General features: G+C 38.9%; 1 protein-coding gene across 1 annotated transcript in view; it reads right to left on the bottom strand.

Moving 5' to 3' along the window:
- Window positions 1-15,373: 15,373 nt before the first annotated feature.
- Window positions 15,374-20,393, bottom strand: part of LOC150087635 (O-acyltransferase like protein-like) — a 50,275-nt gene continuing 45,255 nt past the window's right edge. Inside the window, exon 6 of the mRNA XM_090369840.1 lies at window positions 15,374-15,490. Within this exon, the coding sequence (XP_090225966.1) occupies window positions 15,374-15,490 (117 nt within the window). The remainder of the gene's footprint in view (window positions 15,491-20,393) is intronic.

Raw genomic sequence — 20,393 nt, 5'->3', positions numbered from 1 at the left:
GGTCGATAGGTATGCAGATCACATTCCGAAAGCCGTCTTTGGATAGTTCGTGCACTTGTTTCAACAAAGTCCAGTTTTAGATCAGGATCACTAGCGTGGCGATTACGAAGGCATAGCCGTTTCAAATATCGATTTTGGGAAGGTGTAGTCAGTCTCTTATGGCCAGATCCATGTCTTCTTTTCACATCACCAGTTTCGAGCTTTAATTTCGGCATCCGGGATACTGTTGACTGGCGGCACCTATTTTATCAGCGTTAGCATGCGTAGAAAGCCCTTTGTTGGCACCAAGAAAAAAAAAAAGTTACACTTTTTTTTTTTCTTGGTGCCAACTGAACATATGGAGCCATGCTTACACTTCTGCAAAACAGGATACTAATGAGCGTGTATACCCTTCCAACGCCGTATTTATAGAAACGGCTGATGCAATAGAAGCGTTATCTGACGCAATACCCTTGCTTTGCGACAAACAAAATGACTGTAATCAAACAATATTAAGATATTAAGATATATGCACGTTTGACTAGAACTGTTACTTTTTTAAGGTGATGCAGTTTTTTTTGTCCGCCACTGTAGATATAACCAGTATAAAACTAAATCTGTTTCAAAGTCAGTTCGGTGATGATCTAGCCCGCAGGAATTTAAGTGCAACTCGAAGATTTGTTCATCAACTGTTTAAAGTTTACAATCAAATCCAGCTTGACTTCATTAGCAAATAAAGTTATTCGGTGAAGAAAGCTATGCTGATGTATGTCAAGTGAAGACCAGGGTACATGAAAACGTGCTATCTTGAACTACTGCCCCTACGTACCAGGATGTAGAGAGAGAGAGAGAGAGAGAGAGAGAGAGAGAGAGAGAGAGAGAGAGAGAGAGAGAGAGAGAGAGAGAGAGAAGGACATTTGTTGCCAGAATCTGTCCGGTGGAGATCTCCAGAGTTTGGGATCTAGTAAAGCTCCATGAGTTTCGAGCAACTCTAAACTAAAACAGCTACACAGCTGTTTCCATAAGATATGTAGAAAAACATCAATCCTCTTTTTCTAAGATAATTTATGAAATTCATTTGCACTTGTTCCAGGCGAATTAACTTCGAACACACCGGAATGCAGTTCCTCTTCACTTGTTAACATAGAGCTGAAAAACCCTTGGATTGATCTATTTCCAATAAATGCTTCTTGGAATATCATAATAGTAATAGCAAGTGTATTCGCCATATTAGTTCAAGGAACCCACAGGTTTTTGCTGCACCAGCAAAAAAGAAAAAAAAGTACATATGAATATAGAACAAAATATAATTTACATCGAAGCTCTTTTCAGCGACCCTCCTTATAACGGCTCACCACCTTATAACGTCCCATATGGTTGGTCCAGGCCAATTTCTCAGTAACCTAATGCTATTTTACGTATTTTCAGTATAACGTGCATTCAGTATAAAGACTTTGAAAATTAGAGGATTTCCCTATAACGACCATTTCTTCCTTGAAATGGTTGAAATGGAAGATATCCCATTTCTTTCTTGCTCAGTGGAATGGCCACATCTGCCATTAAGTGCAAATTGCTACAATGGATCAAAGGATGGTTGAGTGAGAGAAGACAGTGTGGTAATCAATGTACATTGCTCGTCGTGGACTAATGATATTAGTGGAGTGCCCTAGGGTTCAGTGTTGGGCCCATTGTTGTTTTCTGTATTTATCAATGATACTAATGAAGGTATATCAGGTAAATATCAAAGTTTGCTGATGATACAAAGGTTGGCAGGGTTGCAAATGACAACAATGAAAATAGGTTACTGCCACAGGATCTAGAAAAGTTGGGCAGATAGACTGAGAAGTGGCAACTGAAATTTAACATTGACAATCCAAATGGTACTGCATGTGAGTAGCAGTAACCCCAGAGTGACATATCAACTCTGTGGTACTACACTCAGGGTAGTGGAGGATGAAATAGACCTGGGGGTAATTGTGCAGTCAGATATGAAATTTTCTGAGCAGTGCAAACAGTCTGCAAGAATAGCTCATGGGGTATTGTCAATGTCATACAGGAATTTTGCTAGCAGGAATATGGAGGTGATTTACCCCTTTGTATACGGCCATATCGTGAGTACTGTGTACAGCTCTATAGGCCTCATTTTAGGAAGGATATAGAGCTTCTGGAACGAATACAGAGAAGGGCAACAAGATTGATGAGGGGAACAAAGGAGTGCTCTTAACAAGAAAGGCTGAAGTCCTGCAAATTGCTTCATCTGGAGACTACGCACCTATGATACGATCTGACTGAGGTGTATAAGCCCTTGAATGGTTGGAGCAGGCGCGCAATGCTTTTGGGACAGTTCGTCTCCCTTAGATTATAAATCTGAAGGGGCATAAAGTCAAATTGAGGAAAGACAGTTGTAGAATAGATGTGCGGAAATTTGCCTTTAGCCAGCGGGCAGTTGATTGCTGGAACAAACTTCCATCTGTCGTTTTGGAAATCAATAGCTTCCTCTGACAGAGGTTTTAAAATTTGTGTTTATGGATCCCCTCCCATTGACTTCATATATTTAGTAAACAATGAAAGAAGGTGTTTTTGCGTATTGGTTTGATTATTTTTTCCTCCGGAGCAATACTATTATGCAGACCAAATGTTCACTCACACTCTTCCTTATCACTTTCCACTGTATTTTTCTCTGTCTGTACGGGTAGCACAGTGGTATCGCCACCGTCCTCTCCACACCGGGCAGAAAAGGCTCTGCTTCGAATTCCATCACTGACGTGAGGAACTTTTATGGGCTTTTTTTCACTCATTGGCTGAGTTAGTCGATCTCAAGCGTAAGTAGCAACGTTTTCTCCCCCAGAAACTGAGGTTTTTTGTCCAGGAAAAGACGCAAAGCGACCACAGAACACACTCAATTTACGGACAAAATACACAATGCACGAATTTAAATATTCGGGTGGCCTAATATAATTTGGTTGTGTTTTTTCCTGATCTGCTCTGACCTTCCATTTACAACCTTCAGCAACATGTTACTGTTTATCCAGCATCTAAGGTTGTGTGTATTAAAAGCCAAAACAAAAAAGATAATGAAGCATCGGTGTATTGTCTGTAATTGAACGTAGTCTGCATAGGTAGTACAGTTGTATCGTCACCATCCTCTATGATGCGAGGAACTTTAATGGGCTTTTTCACTCCGCGACCGAGTTAGTCGGTCTGAGCATGATAGCAAGGGTTTTTCCTGCAGAGGCTGGTTTTTGTTTTCATCCAGCAAAACAGGCAAATCGACCACAGAGAACACACACAATTTACAGACAAAATAGATATATGTAATCGATTAAGGGTGACCCTAATAGAATTATTCGGCAAAAAATTTGTAATTGCATGTGGCCCACAGGGATCAATTCTTCGTCCCCCTGTGTTGGAATGTGGTGTTTGATTCATGGCTCGTCAAGAAGTTTGAAGCAATTACGATGGTTGCCTATGCAGACGATCGTACTATCCTTGCACGCGGAAATTCTCCTACGTCTCACATCTGGTGACTATAGGCTCGGCACTCCCAGGGTCCTGAGTTGGATATCATTATTCTTCTCTTTCTTGGTGATTACCTTCTACTTTTGATTCTTGTTCTCTCTCTCTCTCTCTCTCTCAGGGTAACTAAGAATTTTAAAGAAGAAAATAATACGGTCTATAACCAGTAATTATAAGTTTATTGACAAAGAATAAAGGTTTCAGGGTAAATGGACTTCTTTCTCAGCAAACCTATACAGACTAATTAAACGCATACTGTACAGATCAATCTATATGTTTAAATAAATAAATAAATTTTCTGTTTATACTCCGGGATGACCAAACGGTCAGAGGAGTTTGCTGAGGAAGGAGTCCGTTTGCTCTGAAAACTTCACTCTTTGTCATTAAAATTCTAATTACTGGATATCATTGGTATTATTTTCTTCTTTAAGTCATAGCATTAGTATTAGCATTAGTAGAGGCATTTGATGCAAGAAAGCAAGCTTATGCAGCATCAGCCAAAAAAAAAAAAAAAAAATTAAACAAATAAAAAATAACCACTTCCACTTCACCCCTCTGTTCGTTCGAAATACCTGTCCAGCTGAGCCTTAAACTTATTTAGGCTATCAACTTCCACGACAAGGGATGGAAGTCTGTTCCACCAACCAACCACCCTCCGGCTAAAGGCAAATTTCCTCACGTCTATCCTACATCTGTCTTTCCTCAATTTGAATTTATGCCCTCTCAGGTGATTATTCTGAGCGAGAGGAAGAATCCCATCAGCATTGAGCATGCTCAAACCATTCAAGGCTTTATACACCTCTATCAGATCACCTCACTGGTGCCTAGTCTGCAGACACTGTAATTTGCAAAACTTAAGCCTTTCTTTGTAAGAGCACCCCTTTGTTCCATTCACTAATCTTGTTGCCCTTCTCTGTACTCATTCCAGCAGCTCTACATCCTTCTTGAAATGAGGCCTCCAGACCTGTATACAGTACTCTAGGTGTGGCCTGACCATTGCCTTATACAAGGGAATAATCACCTCCTTATCCCTGCTAGAAAAATTCCTATATATCGACAATACACCATGAGCTACTCTTGCAGCCCATCTGCACTGCTCAGAGAACTTCATATCTGCCTGCACAACCACCCCCAGGTCCCTTTCATTCTCTACCACTGTCATTGTAGTAACCACAGAGTTGATATGTTGCTCTGGGGTTGCTGTTTCCCATATGTAGTACTTTACATTTGTCAATGTTAAACTTCATTTGCCACATCTCAGCCCATCTGCTCAACCTTTCCAGATCCTATTATAGTGTCAGTAGTGTCCTTGACAACACTGCCAACTTTCGTATCGTCTGCAAACTTGGACATTAAGCTTGATATACCATCATGAATATCATTTATAAATACAGAAAACAATAATGGACCCAATACTGAACCCTGAGGGACTCCATTAATAACATTAGTCCACGATGAGCAGTATCCATTGATTACCACTCTCTGTCTTCTCCCCCTCAACCACCCCTTTATCCATAGCAGCAATTTGCTTCCAATGCCACATTGCTCCAATTTGTGCAGCAGTCTTCCATCTGCAACAGTATCAAAAGCCTTTCTAAGATCCAAGTTTATAATATCAAAGTTATTCCCTGCATCCAGTTCTTTTGTGACTGCATCATAGTATCCAATCAAATTGGTCAGGCAAGACTTCCCCTTAACAAAACCATGCTGTGTCTGAGCTATAACTGAAGTCTTGTTTGATGATCCTGCAGTGCTTCTTTAACCAGTGCCTCCATTAATTTTCCTGGAACAGAAGTTAAACTAACAGGTCTGTAATTCCTTGTCGCCCTTTGATCCTCCTTTGTGAATTGGGGTCACATTTGCACATCTCCAGTCCATGGGTACTTCCCCTGAGTCCAAGGAAGCTCTCATAACTATGGCTAAGGGTTTGCCTACTTCTTTGCTGCCTCCCTCAATACAACTGGATAGATACCATCCATCCCAGGTGCCTTTCTTGTGTTTATCTTCAACAATTTCTCCTCCACTTTACTCTCAGTTATTACAAGATTCTCTAGCTTACTGCCAGAGTTGAATACACCTCTGGAATTCCCCTCGCTGAATAATTCCTCATGTGTGAATGTCGATGCAACTGGTATCCAGTACCACAGGCCCATTTGCATTTACTCAGAATTTTTTTTTTTGGCTAATGCAGCAAAAGCCACAGGCTTCCTTGCACCATATGCATCTACTACTACTAGTACTAATAATAATAATAATTATTATTATTATAATTATGTCGCGGAGAAAAATTAATCATACTGCATCGAGTTTAGCGCAGGATAAAGTCACTGACGTTCAGGCCTTAGGCAGAGGGGTTGGTTCGAAAATTTGGAGACAGTCTCCCAAGGAAGACATTGGAGCAAGTGACGCTGTCCCCCGTATGGCTACCACAAGAGAAAGGCAAGACCATCTAACCCCACCAACTGGAAGTACTTCCTGCGCAACTGCACTAGTGACCCCCAGGAAGGAAGAAAACGCCAACGCATGAAGTGGAGCATCAAAATGAATATGTACATCATGCAAGCACACTACGAAGTAACGAAGCTGGAGACCAATATGACAACTTACAGGGCGAGACTGCATACCTAGTGGCTGGAACGATTCCCGGATATTCAGGTCACCGAACAGCGTATAGCAGACCAGAGAAGGACCATCGTCACAAAGAACCTGATAGCTCCTGCAATCTTGGAAAAAATCAAGCAGGACATGAGCGATCAACTGCAAAGGATAAAGAATAGGGAACCAGAGGAGGAAGAACATGCCACCGCCGATCCAGAGGAGAAAGAGCAAGAAGAAATACAACCCACGGCAGCTGAAGTGAAACAGACGAGATCATGATATCCAGAATAGAGGACGAGTGGAAGGCCCTAACAGAATTCAAAGGAATGGACCCCACAAAGACTCACGTGATACCGAAGCAGAGGCCAAATAGAACCTTGTGGAGAGTCACAGACCACCTGAACCGGCACATAATACCGCATTCCCTTGACAGAAATGGTGCAACACTGGAGGCCATCCACACAGCCATGTATTGTGCTGTGGTAGCAGCCACGAGGATTAATGGAAGAGAAGCGAGAGACCTGTAGCAGAAGAGCTGAAAAGAGAAGGAACCACCAGCTTGGAAAAGAAGACTTCAATAGAAGATAGAAGAATTAAGAGGCAAGATAGGCAATTGACACGGCCGACCGGGCTAGCCGGCCGGTCGGTCGGGTCGTTTTTCACTCCATAACATGGCTTTCTTTTTCAGCATCCAGGAATCAATTATGATTGTGAGTCATGCACCAAGCAAGTCAATGCTGTGCATTGCTTGTTGTGATGCTTGTTTTGTGTTCTGAAGTTTTCAAAAATTCTGACATCATTTACTTATCATCCTTATACTAATTTCAGTTCCTGTGGTCTCCCAGATGAGGACTGACAGGATCTATATACCACGTTTCTCATTGCCATCCGATTTCATCTGGTCTAGCCAAACATTTCCCAGCTGTAGTAGCAACATGGTGTTTCTATTTAGTAATGATGTTAACTTTCATTGATCTAAGATGCTGCAATTTTGCTACAATGAACAGACCAGACTTATTGCTAATCACTTTTGGAATTCACTGAGCTGAAAGCCTCTGCCTATCTACTGAATTTGTTGATTTGCTTGCTTCTGGCATGAACACAATTGCTCTTATACCTATTCTTCACACGTGGATGGCTGGTTGGTTTATTTTTCCCAAATCCCAGCTGTATATGAACATTTCTAACATAAAAAAGTAAATAATGAACGTGTTAAGCTATTATAAATTTAACAAAGCAAATGTTTCAATATCTGTTGTTATTGCAAAGGCAAACAAAATTATTTCATCTTTTTCGTATATTAAGTCCAATTAAAGATCAAAATTAAAGATTTTGACCTTTCTTTAACATATATCCTTTCTTTGAGATATATATATATATATCTTTTTCTGTATCTGAAAACTGAATTTTCTCTTTCAGTTTCAACTTTTCTTTTATCTAACCTTTTATGACATCTGCCTTAGTAAGCAATATTGTTCTCATCTATGGAAAGGTATCCTTCCTTTCACCAACCAAAAGTGAGCCCTTTAGAAGATAACAGAATTTCAATTTCCACATCACAGCCTTTGGATCTTGTGTATCCTGGATTTCAGTTTGCTTGTGAGTGCGAGGTAATGAATGGCCACGTTGCAGGAATAGTGGCTACAGATTTACACTGAGCTACTGATAGTCTTCTAATAACTCTTACTCTAAAATTTACCTTTTGTGCTTTCTATGACATTTATGTAGTTAAAATTGATACATTCCAAGATACAAAAAGATATATGCCTATTTTAAATAGGCACATTATGTGTTCTTTTCCTAAACACTTACTCTTATACTTGCAGCATCAATAAAAGCATAACAGGCTTCTATTAATGTGTCTAGGATTATAGAATTAAACTTTGTAAACACACAGAAGGTGGTAAACAAACTTTGTTTATGTTGTGTGTGTATTTTTATAGCATATACATGTAACCTCAATATACTGAGCCTAGTTATACATTTTTGGATGTAATACTAGTGTGATCGTGTCCCTAAGACGGACATAAAAATGCAATTATGGTAAAACACGAATGCCACAATAGACATTAGCAAAAGCAAACTCTGTATCTCACAGAGTGAAACCAGATACTGTAATGGTTTTCAAAGTGTGGGCCACTAAGCAATTGGATTCTCTTCTGCTGTATAATCCCTCAATTAGCCAATTAAATTTTTTTTACAAACAACAATAGTTATGTAAGAGTAATTATTTAAATGTTCAGTTTCTGCCCTGTCTCAATGCAATTAGAGATAATTTTGTAGGCACTTGAAAAACTGAACTAGCCACCATATCTTTGAGTTGTGACATACAGTATGCCCTCAATTTAAAAGACAAAAAAAACTTTACTGGTAGTGTAACCACTATATGGTCGTGGTAAATACCTTCTACTAATTATGTATAATGTATTACCAAGATAAATAAAAGCATGTGTTTTATTGTTTTTAAATTTATTATTTCAGTGTTTCTAATAATACATATACAGAGTATATGTGTATATATTAAGTGCAATAGCATCATGAGGCTTTAGCCCTAAATGCATCTTAGACAGAGTATATGTTTAAATTTTTAATTATATATGGAAGTAAAATTATTTTGAAAAATGACTTCAATTTAGCAGAAATTGGGCAATAATGGATGCCCCTTCTCCCTATTAGTCTGTAAAATTGAGGGTTTACTATATTTAATTAAATTTTTATAAACAAATTTTTTATAAATTTTTATAACAGCATGTAACATTCTTTGCAATGTTGCATGCTGATGAAATCACATTCACACAATGGCAAAAACTGCTAAGGTATAATGCAAAGTATGCAAAAAGTGATAAACATGTATATTTTTATAAATTGCTGCTATTGACTGCAGTTAGTGTTCTCCACAATGATACTGCAGTACGGAAAAATTCACTGTTGCTTATTGTGTGTTGTTGTACTTCTAGTAGTGCATCCTTGATGGGTGGGGACAAGATCCATAGTCTGATCAAGAATGTAACCAAACATATTTTACCTCAGGGACTCACATCTGGTGAGTAGAGGATTGGCAAATCTAGGGTCCTGAGCTGGATATCATCATTTTTCTCCTTCTTGCTTTTTTGGTGATTCCCTTCTACTTCTGACTCTCTCTCTCTCTCTCTTTCTCTCTCACTCACTCACTCAGGGTAACGTGGGAATGGGAATTTTTTTTTTTTTTTTTGGCTGGTGTAACATAAGCCTCAGGCTTTCTTGCACCATATGGCTAATAATAACATTAATAATAATGATATTATTCTATTTTCTATAGAAAATAATTTCTAAGATGTTAGTTTTCACCTATGATTTCCAGAAATATGTTAATTGCATAACTCAAAGGGGACCTGTCACAAAACAGTAAAGATTTTGCTTTTTTTTTGTGCTCTTATGCATTACCACTCAGCTATGGAGTCATGATTATGGAGCCCATGGTTGTGATTGAGTTGTTCTTTATTACCTATTTATGTATTATTTTATAAACTGTATTTCCTGTAAATATGTCTAACTTGGAAGAGATGGAGCAGTAAGCAATTAAGAATTTTGAAATTTAATTTTTAAGTATAAGTATAAAGTTTAATATTTTTATTTATTTAAATTTAAAATATTTTTATTTCTTTAAAGTGTACAGCATTAGTAAAAAAAATTACAATAGTGCATTTGCCATTTAACATGTTTGCCGTTGAAACACAAACTTGCATCAAAACAAACTACAATTTTTGCAGTATGCATATTTGCCTTAACACAAATATGATTGCATTCAATTGCAATCATATTTGTGTCAATAAATGAGCACCGTAAAAGGAAAAGCACATAAAATGAACAACTGAGCAATATTGGCGCACAGTTTGAACTATGGGCTACTGCATTACAGCTGGGATTTCAGTTAGCATCAACCATACTGTCCAAAGAGCATCATAAAAGCTATATACTTGGTTCATAGTTTAATATGTTCTTTGTTTATGTTGAAATTATTTTATCTACTTTAGTACTTTCCACAAGAAAAAAGGTAAAATTTTATGAAGATTATGCTTGCTGAATTTTAATTCTTCCGTTTGTGAAAAACAAAACATCATCCTTAGTGTGCGTCTACTGATAAAATTTTGTGTAAAAAGTGTTTTCCTATAAAATTTTACCCTATAGCATTGTTTTAATAGATCCACAGCCTGAGATATCAAGACTAAAGGAACAGGGATGAACAGTATGTTGAAGCTGGTGACATTGAATCAGCTCTTTATAACATGTCATCTTATACTGAAATAGAATTCTATTCAAGTGATGTGAATTCTGAATCTTGTTCAGATGTGTCTGCTGAATGTTAGAATGCCACAAACTTTCAGATGCTGGTATTACTTGGAGTGATGATTCTTCACAGATGAAATCCATTTAGTAAAAAGCACTACCTACTAATTCCATTTCCCCAGAGAAGTGCCCTAAGGCACAAAGGACCCTCACAAATATAAGCAGCAGTAAACATGTTAAAAAAAAAATGTGCGAAATGAAATTTACTTATATAAAAATGCTTGCTGAATAGACCATCTTTTGGTCACTGTGTATTCATGTTAAAAAACTGGTTTAATTTTATTTTCAGCTACAGCATGCTTCACGTATAATGTGGGAGTTAACGTTGTTCCTAACACCCTCATTATATTGAGGTTTATGCTGCACTGTACTTGTGTTATGTAGATGTTTCCAATTTATTTCCCATCTGAGAATTATGATTATTTGATCCAAGCACAATGATTTATTCTAATTGTCATTCTCATTTAAATAAAAATAAATGATTATGTTCACATAATGATTTATTAGAGCAGTGTTTTAATGGTACACCCTTTAAAGGGAGATGTTATGGTTTCCGTCCCCCCCTCTCTAAAAGTTAGGTTTATAACCGTCCTCTCACTACAGGATAATAGGTAAAAATCCAAAAAAATAAAATAAAATAATATAATTAAAGGGCTATTGAAGAGGGAAGATTACTGCAGATGTATTTGCTACGATTTTAATTTATTAGTTTCATACACTGGTGTTCAAAGAAAATGCATGATCGTTTAAAATGGTAATTGTCATCCGAATAACATATGTATATGGCAATAATTCTTACAGATTGCATTAAAATTGACATGCATAGGTGATGACATAATATTGCATCAGCTCTTACTTTCAGCTATATAAGCACACTCTGCAAGAGTTGCAATCATTCCTTGCTTGTGTCAGGATGGTGAGTTACATTAGCATTTACCATTAGCATTAGTAGAGGCATTTGATGCAAGAAAGCAAGCTTATGCAGCATCAGCCAAAAAAAAAAAAAAAAACCCCACTTCCACTTCACCCCTCTGTTCGTTCAAAATACCTGTCCAGCTGAGCCTTAAACTTATTTAGGCTATCAACCTCCACCACAAGGGATGGAAGTCTGTTCCATCAACCAACCACCCGCTGGCTAAAGGCAAATTTCCGCACGTCTATCCTACATCTGTCTTTCCTCAATTTGAATTTATGCCCTCTCAGGTGATTTTTCTGAGCTAGAGGAAGAATCCCATCAGCATTGAGCATGCTTAAACCATTCAAGGCTTTATACACCTCTATCAGATCACCTCGCTGGTGCCTAGTCTCCAGACACTGTAATTTGCAAAACTTAAGCCTTTCTTCGTAAGAGCACCCCTTTGTTCCATTCACTAATCTTGTTGCCCTTCTCTGTACTCGTTCCAGCAGCTCTACATCCTTCTTGAAATGAGGCCTCCAGACCTGTATACAGTACTCTAGGTGTGGCCTGACCATTGCCTTATACAATGGAATAATCACCTCCTTATCCCTGCTGGAAAAATTCCTGTATATCATTGACAATACTCCATGAGCTACTCTTGCAGCCCGTCTGCACTGCTCAGAGAACTTCATATCTGCCTGCACAACCACCCCCAAGTCCCTTTCATTCTCTACCACTGTCAGTGCAGTACCACAGAGTTGATACGTTGCTCTGGGGTTGCTGTTTCCCATGTGTAGTACTTTACATTTGTCAATGTTAAACTTCATTTGCCACCTCTCAGCCCATCTGCTCAACCTTTCCAGATCTTGTTGCAGCAGCATAGTGTCAGTAGTGTCCTTGACAACCCTGCCAACCTTTGTATCGTCTGCAAACTTGGACATTAAGCTTGATATACCATCATCAATATCATTTATAAATACAGAAAACAATAATGGACTGAGCCCTGAGGGACTCCACTAATAACATTAGTCCACGATGAGCAGTGTCCATTGATTACCACTCTCTGTCTTCTCCCCCTCAACCACCCCTTTATCCATAGCAGCAATTTGCCTCCAATGTCACACTGCTCCAATTTGTGTAGCAGTCTTCCACGTGCAACAGTATCAAAAGCCTTTCTAAGATCCAGGTATATAATATCAAAGTTATTCCCTGCATCCAGTTCTTTTGTGACTGCATCATAGTATCCAATCAAGTTGGTTAGGCAAGACTTCCCCTTAACAAAACCATGCTGTGTCTGAGCTATAACTGAAGTCTTGTCTAAATGATCCTGCAGTGCTTCTTTAACCAGTGCCTCCATTAATTTTCCTGGAACAGACGTTAAGCTCACAGGTCTATAATTACTTGTGTCAGCCTTTGATCCTCCTTTGTGAATTGGGGTCACATTTGCACATTTCCAGTCTATGGGTACCTCCCCTGAGTCCAAGGAAGCTCTCATAATTATGGCTAAGGGTTTGCTTTCTTCCTTTGCTGCCTCCTTTAATATAACTGGATAGATCCCATCCACCCCGGGTGCCTTTCTTGTGTTTATCTTCAACAGTTTCTCCTCCACTTTACTCCCAGTTATTTCAAGATTCTGTAGCTTACTGCTAGAGTTGAATACACCTCTGGCATTCCCCTTGCTGAATAACTCCTCATGTGTGAATGTCGATTCAAAATATTCATTTAGTTTGTTAGCTACCTGAGCAGGATCATCAACAGTTGACCCATCAATATCAAGTGGACCAATCTGATTCATCCCCTTCCTTCTAGAGTTTACATAAGTAAAGAACTCTTTGCAGTTGACGTCATAAAGAAATATTGCTATTGTTGCTTTACGTGAGGAAGGATGTTCCTCCCGTTATATTTCTTATAGAGTGTCTTGTAATCAGTAAACAGTGAGTAGATTTCTTTCCAAACTCAAGAATACTGGTTTTGCTGATAGGAAAAAAGGAACTGGATGCAAACGAGTCTCTATGCAGTCCTCTTCAAAAACAGGACCACAATTTTAAGTGCTTATGCCTTAAAAACAAAACTGTAAAGCTTTTTTGTCTGAGCTGAAAAAAGAATGGGAAGAACATACAGGAATGGCAGCAAGTGCAGTAACAGTCAGAAGATGCCTCTTCAAAAATGGACTTGTAGCCCATTGTCAAAAGAAGAAGCCCCTCCTCACACAAAAAATAAAAAAGGCACGATTAATTTGGTGTCATATCAAATAGACCCCCGAGCAGTGGAAGTCAGTTATTTTCTCGGATGAGAAGAAATTCAATCTACATGACTCTGATGGGAGACAAACGATTTGCCGCAGACATGGTGAAGAATACCATCCAGACTGTATGGTGTCTACAGTTAAATTCCCTACCAACCAAATGATATTGGGGTGCATTTCGTATTGCAGAGTAGGTCACCTGCAGTTTATAAAAGGTTCCATAAATGCCAATGGATACCTGGCTATACTGGAAGGCAAATTGCTGCCAACCATTAGAGACCATTTCAACCTGCCAAATAACCTGCTAAGTAATCTTTCAGGATGACTCTGCTCCATGTCATCGGGCAAAAAGTGTAAGTAGGCACGTCTGTAATTACTTTAGCTTCATTTCTGCATTAGAGGTTCAATAGTAATGTGTTTAAATTTGTTATTGGTGAAAAAACGGTTGGAACAACGGTCCATTACAACTCTTATCTGGCCAGGAAACAGCCCGGACCTGAATTCTTTAGAGAACTGTTGGCATTGTGTGGAATCTGCAGTTGCCAGAAACCAAAGACCCTTCATGAACTTCAGGAAGCCATAATTCATGTTTGGAACCACGAACTATCAGTTGATTATCTTCAGAAATTGATCTTGTCAATACCTCGACTAAATATTAGTTTGCATCTGGTAAACTTTTCATTTCGTTTTCCATTTAAAATGATAAACTGAAGCAAATTGAGAGTTTTTGATAACATTTAAAGCCATCATTGTCGTGTTTACCAAAACTGCTGTATAAAGGTTGTAAATACTCATTTTGGAATATTTTGAGAGCACCTGTCAAATATTATTTAGCTTTGCCTTAATTATTAATGAATATCTTCTATTTATATTTCTATTTGTGATGCTAGTCATTGATGCAATATACCATTGCGAAAAAGAGTTAGAAATGCGAAATTCCTAGGTGATGCACTTTCTTTGAACGCCAGTGTATATATGTATGTAAGAAAAAATTTCAAGTCTAAAAAATATAACCAAGCACAATTAGTTAACTATAAACTTCACTTACAACATCCTTTTACTTAATTATATAGCCCTTCTTTGACCAATGTAAGTTTGATTAATACATTTGATTAATGCAAGAACTGAGATCTACAAATCAGTGGTGTCTCGCAGGCAGTTTGTGCCAGTGTAGCAGAAATAGCTGTTAAAAATTTACAAAAATGCTATTGCTATTATACTTTACTATCACTAAAAGAATTCTTGAAGTGAACTGGTTTCTAAAAATCTAGATTAACACCCACTATTCAAATTATTACAAAAATTTCACAGGAATCATATTTTATAATGTGCAAACTTTAAAAAATAAACTTAAAGTGAAAAATAATTGCTTTAAATTTGAACAATTAAATTTTTATGATTCAAATTTTAAACTTTAAACAATATCAGTGAACTTCAGGTACTTAGATATAAATGTATTTAGGCATAAACAGCATCAGTCTTGAGGGGAATTGTCTGCATCCAACGCATTAAGAAACAATTAAGAAAAGGAATTAAATCAACCTTTTACAGTTAGTGGAGGTAGATTAAATCATTTTTATATGCAATAAAAATGATTTAAATAGTTTACATGCTAGCACATTTCCATCCTATACAACAGACTTCCCAAATTTTTAACTGAGAAACTGTGCTAAAAAAATTAAATTGGAAAAAAACTGTGAGCTACTCTACAGTGAAAACAATGATTTCAAGTGCAGTCAGAAAAAAAAAAAAAAAAGAAAACCCAAAAATGACTGTCAGCAGATTGAGAAAAGCAATACTTTAATTCATTTTCATTTTTTTTTCTTTAACAGTAGTTTTTCAACTGCCATCATGGGTGCTTCTGCAATGAGTGATGTCAAAAATGCTGCTCCATATGCCATCATTGTGAAACCTAGAAAGTACATCACCTATAAATAAATATAATGTTAATGAAAAATTGCAAGTACAGATATATAAAGAGCTGAAAGTAACATTTTATGCAGCACTTCTATTTTAAATAGGCACATATTATTCTTTGCTTGAGAACATTTGTTGTTATATATATATATATATATTAAACACACATGTATATAACATATACATACAAAGTGCACATCACACACACACACTGCTTACATATATAAAGCAAATATAACCATAATAACCCATGGATAATGCAAGACCCACGGATTGCACCAGGGAAAATTAGTCAACCAAAACTACCAGCTGCAGATTGGTAAAGAGATCGAAGCCATGGCAGAGGGAGAGGCCTACAAATTCCTGATGATGATGCAGGGTCAGCAGTTACAGCACAAGGAAATTAAGGCCTGCCTGACCGAAAAATACCATCAGGGACTCAGAAGCCTGCTGAAAGCACAGCTGAACAGAGAGAACACAATTAAAGCCATAAACACCCATGCAGTCCCAGTGCTAACATACTTCTTCGGGGTCACAGATTGGACTAACACCAAGCTGAAGGATATCATGAGAAAGACAAGGACAATGATGACCAAGAGCCACCAACACACCACTCGAAGTCAGCCAGGGAGAGACTGACAATTGCTCAAAAAGGAGGAAGGAGCCTGAGAGACCTCATCGAGCAACAGAAAATAGCGATTCCTAACTTGAAGGATTATTTCCAGAAACACACAGCAGCACTCCACTAGGCCATAAAGAAGATAGACAAGCGGTATATCCCTCTCAACCTAAGCGAGGAGTCCCCGCCCAACCAGGAGGCACAAACAAACTAGAAAGATGGGCAAAGAAGACACTCCATAGCAGACACTATAAAGATCTCCATCAAGATAACATAGATAAAACTGCTTCCAATGCATGGCTCATGAATGGGACACTCTTCCCCGAGACTGAAGGATTTGCTCACCATCCAAGACCAGGTAATCAACACCAGAAACTATAAAAAATACGTTACCAAGGAGCCCGGAGTGTCCGATGATGCATGTCAATGATGCCACCTGGCCTCGGAAACATTCCAGCACATCACCATGGGATGCAAGGTGATCAACCAGACTGAGTACACTCACAGACACGACCAGGAAGCCAGGATTATACATCAGAAGCTAGCCAGGAAATACCAGTTGATCAAAGAAAGGCTCAAGGGGTAGAATTTTTTTCAGCCTGGACTGTACTTGTTAACAGGAGAGATTGCTTCTACAGGGATGGGATACACTTAAATAGAAAGGGTGCAAGAATATTTGCTGATGCTATCGAGGCAGTGTTAGGTGGGTCGGAAAACTGCTAGCTTGGGGGAGACAAAGACAAATAGATTGACAGTAGCCACTGGCAGAGGTGAAAGAGATTCTTGCACTGCTTCTATTAGAATGAGCAGAAGCCTGAAAAACAAGATGCATGATATTTCAGAGACTGCTGGGAGCCATTGCGGTACAAGTAAACACATGGGTTGTGTTAGGGTAGCTAAGAATAGAAACAGGTGCAGGTATACTTGCGTGTACACCAATGCTAGGAGTTTAGTAAATAAATTTGATGAATTTGAGGTATTGCTCAAAACATCAAAGGCAGATATTGTTGGGATATCAGAGACGTGGTGTCACACAGATATAAGGGATGCAGAACTGGAATTTGGGGAGTACAATGTCTACAGAAAGGATAGACAGGATAGGAAGGGGGGAGGGGTTATGCTATCAGTTAAGAAACACATAAAAACCAAGGAAGCGAAGCCAGTCGACATCGCTGGACAGTGCAGTGTTGAGTCAGTTTGGTGTGACATAAGCATTGGAAGATCAAAATTGAGAGTAGGAGTGTGCTATAGGCCTAATGACTCTGATGAGTATAATAAGGAACTGTACAGGGAAATAGAGTGGGCCAGTAAATCAGAGAGTCTTATAATGGGAGATTTTAATTTCCCAGATATTGACTGGAATTTGGGGGCTGGTTACTCACGCACTAGCAGGGCTTTTGTGGATTTATTGGATGATTGTTTTCTACATCAGCATGTTCGGGAGGCAACTAGAGGGAGTAATACTCTTGATTTGATTATCAGCAGTGATTCTTCATGCATTAAGAATCTGCAGATAAATGAACCACTAGGTGGCAGTGATCACAGTGTGCTTAAGTGGGATTTACTCAAAGAGGTAACTACCATTAGGGGTAAAGGGAAGGGTTATTGCTTCCGTAAAGGCGACTACGATGGACTGAGACAGTATTTAAATTCTATACAGTGGGACCAACTGATGATGTTACCAACAGCAAATTCAAAATGGGAAGCATTCAAAGAACTTATCTTTGAAGCTACTAGGCTTTACATACCAACTAAGAAATATTGTTCAAGGTTTAGGCCAAAATGGATGTCAGATGAACTAATGAGGCATATGGCAGAGAAGAAAAATGCATGGGATACTTACAAATTAACACATGACACAGAAGCCTATGATAGATATGCAACCTTGGTTGATATGCAACCAAGTTACAAAGGAGGTTAGGCAGGTGAAGGCAGATTACGAGAAATCCTTGGCAAGGGATGCAAAGAAAAACAGCAAAGATTTCTTTACTTATGTAAACTCTAGAAGGAAGGGGATGAATTAGATTGGTCCACTTGATATTGATGGGTCAACTGTTGATGATCCTGCTCAGGTAGCTAACAAACTAAATGAATATTTTGCATCGACATTCACGCATGAGGAGTTATTCAGCGAGGGGAATGCCAGAGGTGTATTCAACTCTAGCAGTAAGCTACAGAATCTTGAAATAACTGGGAGTAAAGTGGAGGAGAAACTGTTGAAGATAAACACAAGAAAGGCACCTGGGGTGGATGGGATCTATCCAGTTATATTAAAGGAGGCAGCAAAGGAAGTAAGCAAACCCTTAGCCATAATTATGAGAACTTCCTTGGACTCAGGGGAGGTACCCATAGACTGGAAATGTGCAAATGTGACCCCAATTCACAAAGGAGGATCAAAGGCTGACACAAGTAATTATAGACCTGTGAGCTTAACTTCTGTTCCAGGAAAATTAATGGAGGCACTGGTTAAAGAAGCACTGCAGGATCATTTAGACAAGACTTCTGTTATAGCTCGGACACAGCATGGTTTTGTTAAGGGGAAGTCTTGCCTGACCAATTTTACTGGATACTATGATGCAGTCACAAAAGAACTGGATGCAGGGAATAGCTTTGATATTATATACTTGGATCTTAGAAAGGCTTTTGATACTGTTGCACATGGAAGACTGCTACACAAATTGGAGCAGTGTGACATTGGAGGCAAATTGCTGCTATGGATAAAGGGGTGGTTGAGGGGGAGAAGACAGAGAGTGGTAATCAATGGACACTGCTCATCGTGGACTAATGTTATTAGTCGAGTCCCTCAGGGCTCAGTCCATTATTGTTTTCTGTATTTATAAATGATATTGATGATGGTATATCAAGCTTAATGTCCAAGTTTGCAGACGATACAAAGGTTGGCAGGGTTGTCAAGGACACTACTGACACTATGCTGCTGCAACAGGATCTGGAAAGGTTGAGCAGATGGGCTGAGAGGTGGCAAATGAAGTTTAACATTGACAAATGTAAAGTACTACACATGGGAAACAGCAACCCCAGAGCAACGTATCAACTCTGTGGTACTACACTGACAGTGGTAGAGAATGAAAGGGACTTGGGGGTGGTTGTGCAGGCAGATATGAAGTTCTCTGAGCAGTGCAGCTGGGCTGCAAGAGTAGCTCATGGAGTATTGTCAATGATATACAGGAATTTTTCGAGCAGGGATAAGGAGGTGATTATTCCCTTGTATAAGGCAATGGTCAGGCCACACCTAGAGTACTGTATACAGGTCTGGAGGCCTCATTTCAAGAAGGATGTAGAGCTGCTAGAACGAGTACAGAGAAGGGCAACAAGATTAGTGAATGGAACAAAGGGGTGCTCTTACGAAGAAAGGCTTAAGTTTTGCAAATTACAGTGTCTGGAGACTAGGCACCAGCGTGGTGATCTGATAGAGGTGTATAAAGCCTTGAATGGTTTGAGCATGCTCAATGCTGATGGGATTCTTCCTCTAGCTCAGAATAATCACCTGAGAGGGCATAAATTCAAATTGAGGAAAGACAGATGTAGGATAGACGTGCGGAAATTTGCCTTTAGCCAGCGGGTGGTTGGTTGGTGGAACAGACTTCCATCCCTTGTATTGGAGGTTGATAGCCTAAATAAGTTTAAGGCTCAGCTGGACAGGTATTTTGAACGAACAGAGGGGTGAAGTGGAAGTGGGTTTTTTTTTTTTTTTGGTTGATGCTGCATAAGCTTGCTTTTTTGCATCAAATCCCTCTACTAATGCTAATGCTAAAGTGTAGTGTACTACAAGTACAAACTCCAGGCAGTACTAGAGACCCCAACCCACAAACTGTACTCGGACCGCACCATAATAACGCATAAGCAAATCCCACACAACAGACCAGACATAAACCTTGTGGACAAGAAGGAAAAGGCCACCTATCTGATTGACATAGCGATACCCAACACTGGCAACCTGCAGAAAACCCATGGGGAAAAAATTAGGAGAGACACGAACCTAAGATAAGAGATGAAAGAGATGTGGCATATGCAACAAGTTACGACCATCTCAGTCATCGTGTCAACCACTGGTATGGTGCCAAAGATCCCCACATAACAACATAGCAGCAATAGGTCTCCCAGCGAACACCTACAAGAAACTCCAGAAAGTCATAATCTGAACACTTGTAGGATGACAAAGGGTGACAAATCCCTCCCATCCAATTATCGTCCCATTGCAACTACTTCTACTCTTTCTAAAGTAATGGAGAAAAATATTAACCGCCAACTCTTAAACTACCTAGAAACTTTCCGTC

The sequence above is a fragment of the Mastigoproctus giganteus genome, chromosome 3 (assembly GCF_048544385.1).
Source record: "Mastigoproctus giganteus isolate SK-2022 chromosome 3, ASM4854438v1, whole genome shotgun sequence".
Lineage (NCBI taxonomy): Eukaryota > Metazoa > Arthropoda > Arachnida > Uropygi > Thelyphonidae > Mastigoproctus > Mastigoproctus giganteus.
This window is presented reverse-complemented; position numbering and strand designations above follow the sequence as displayed.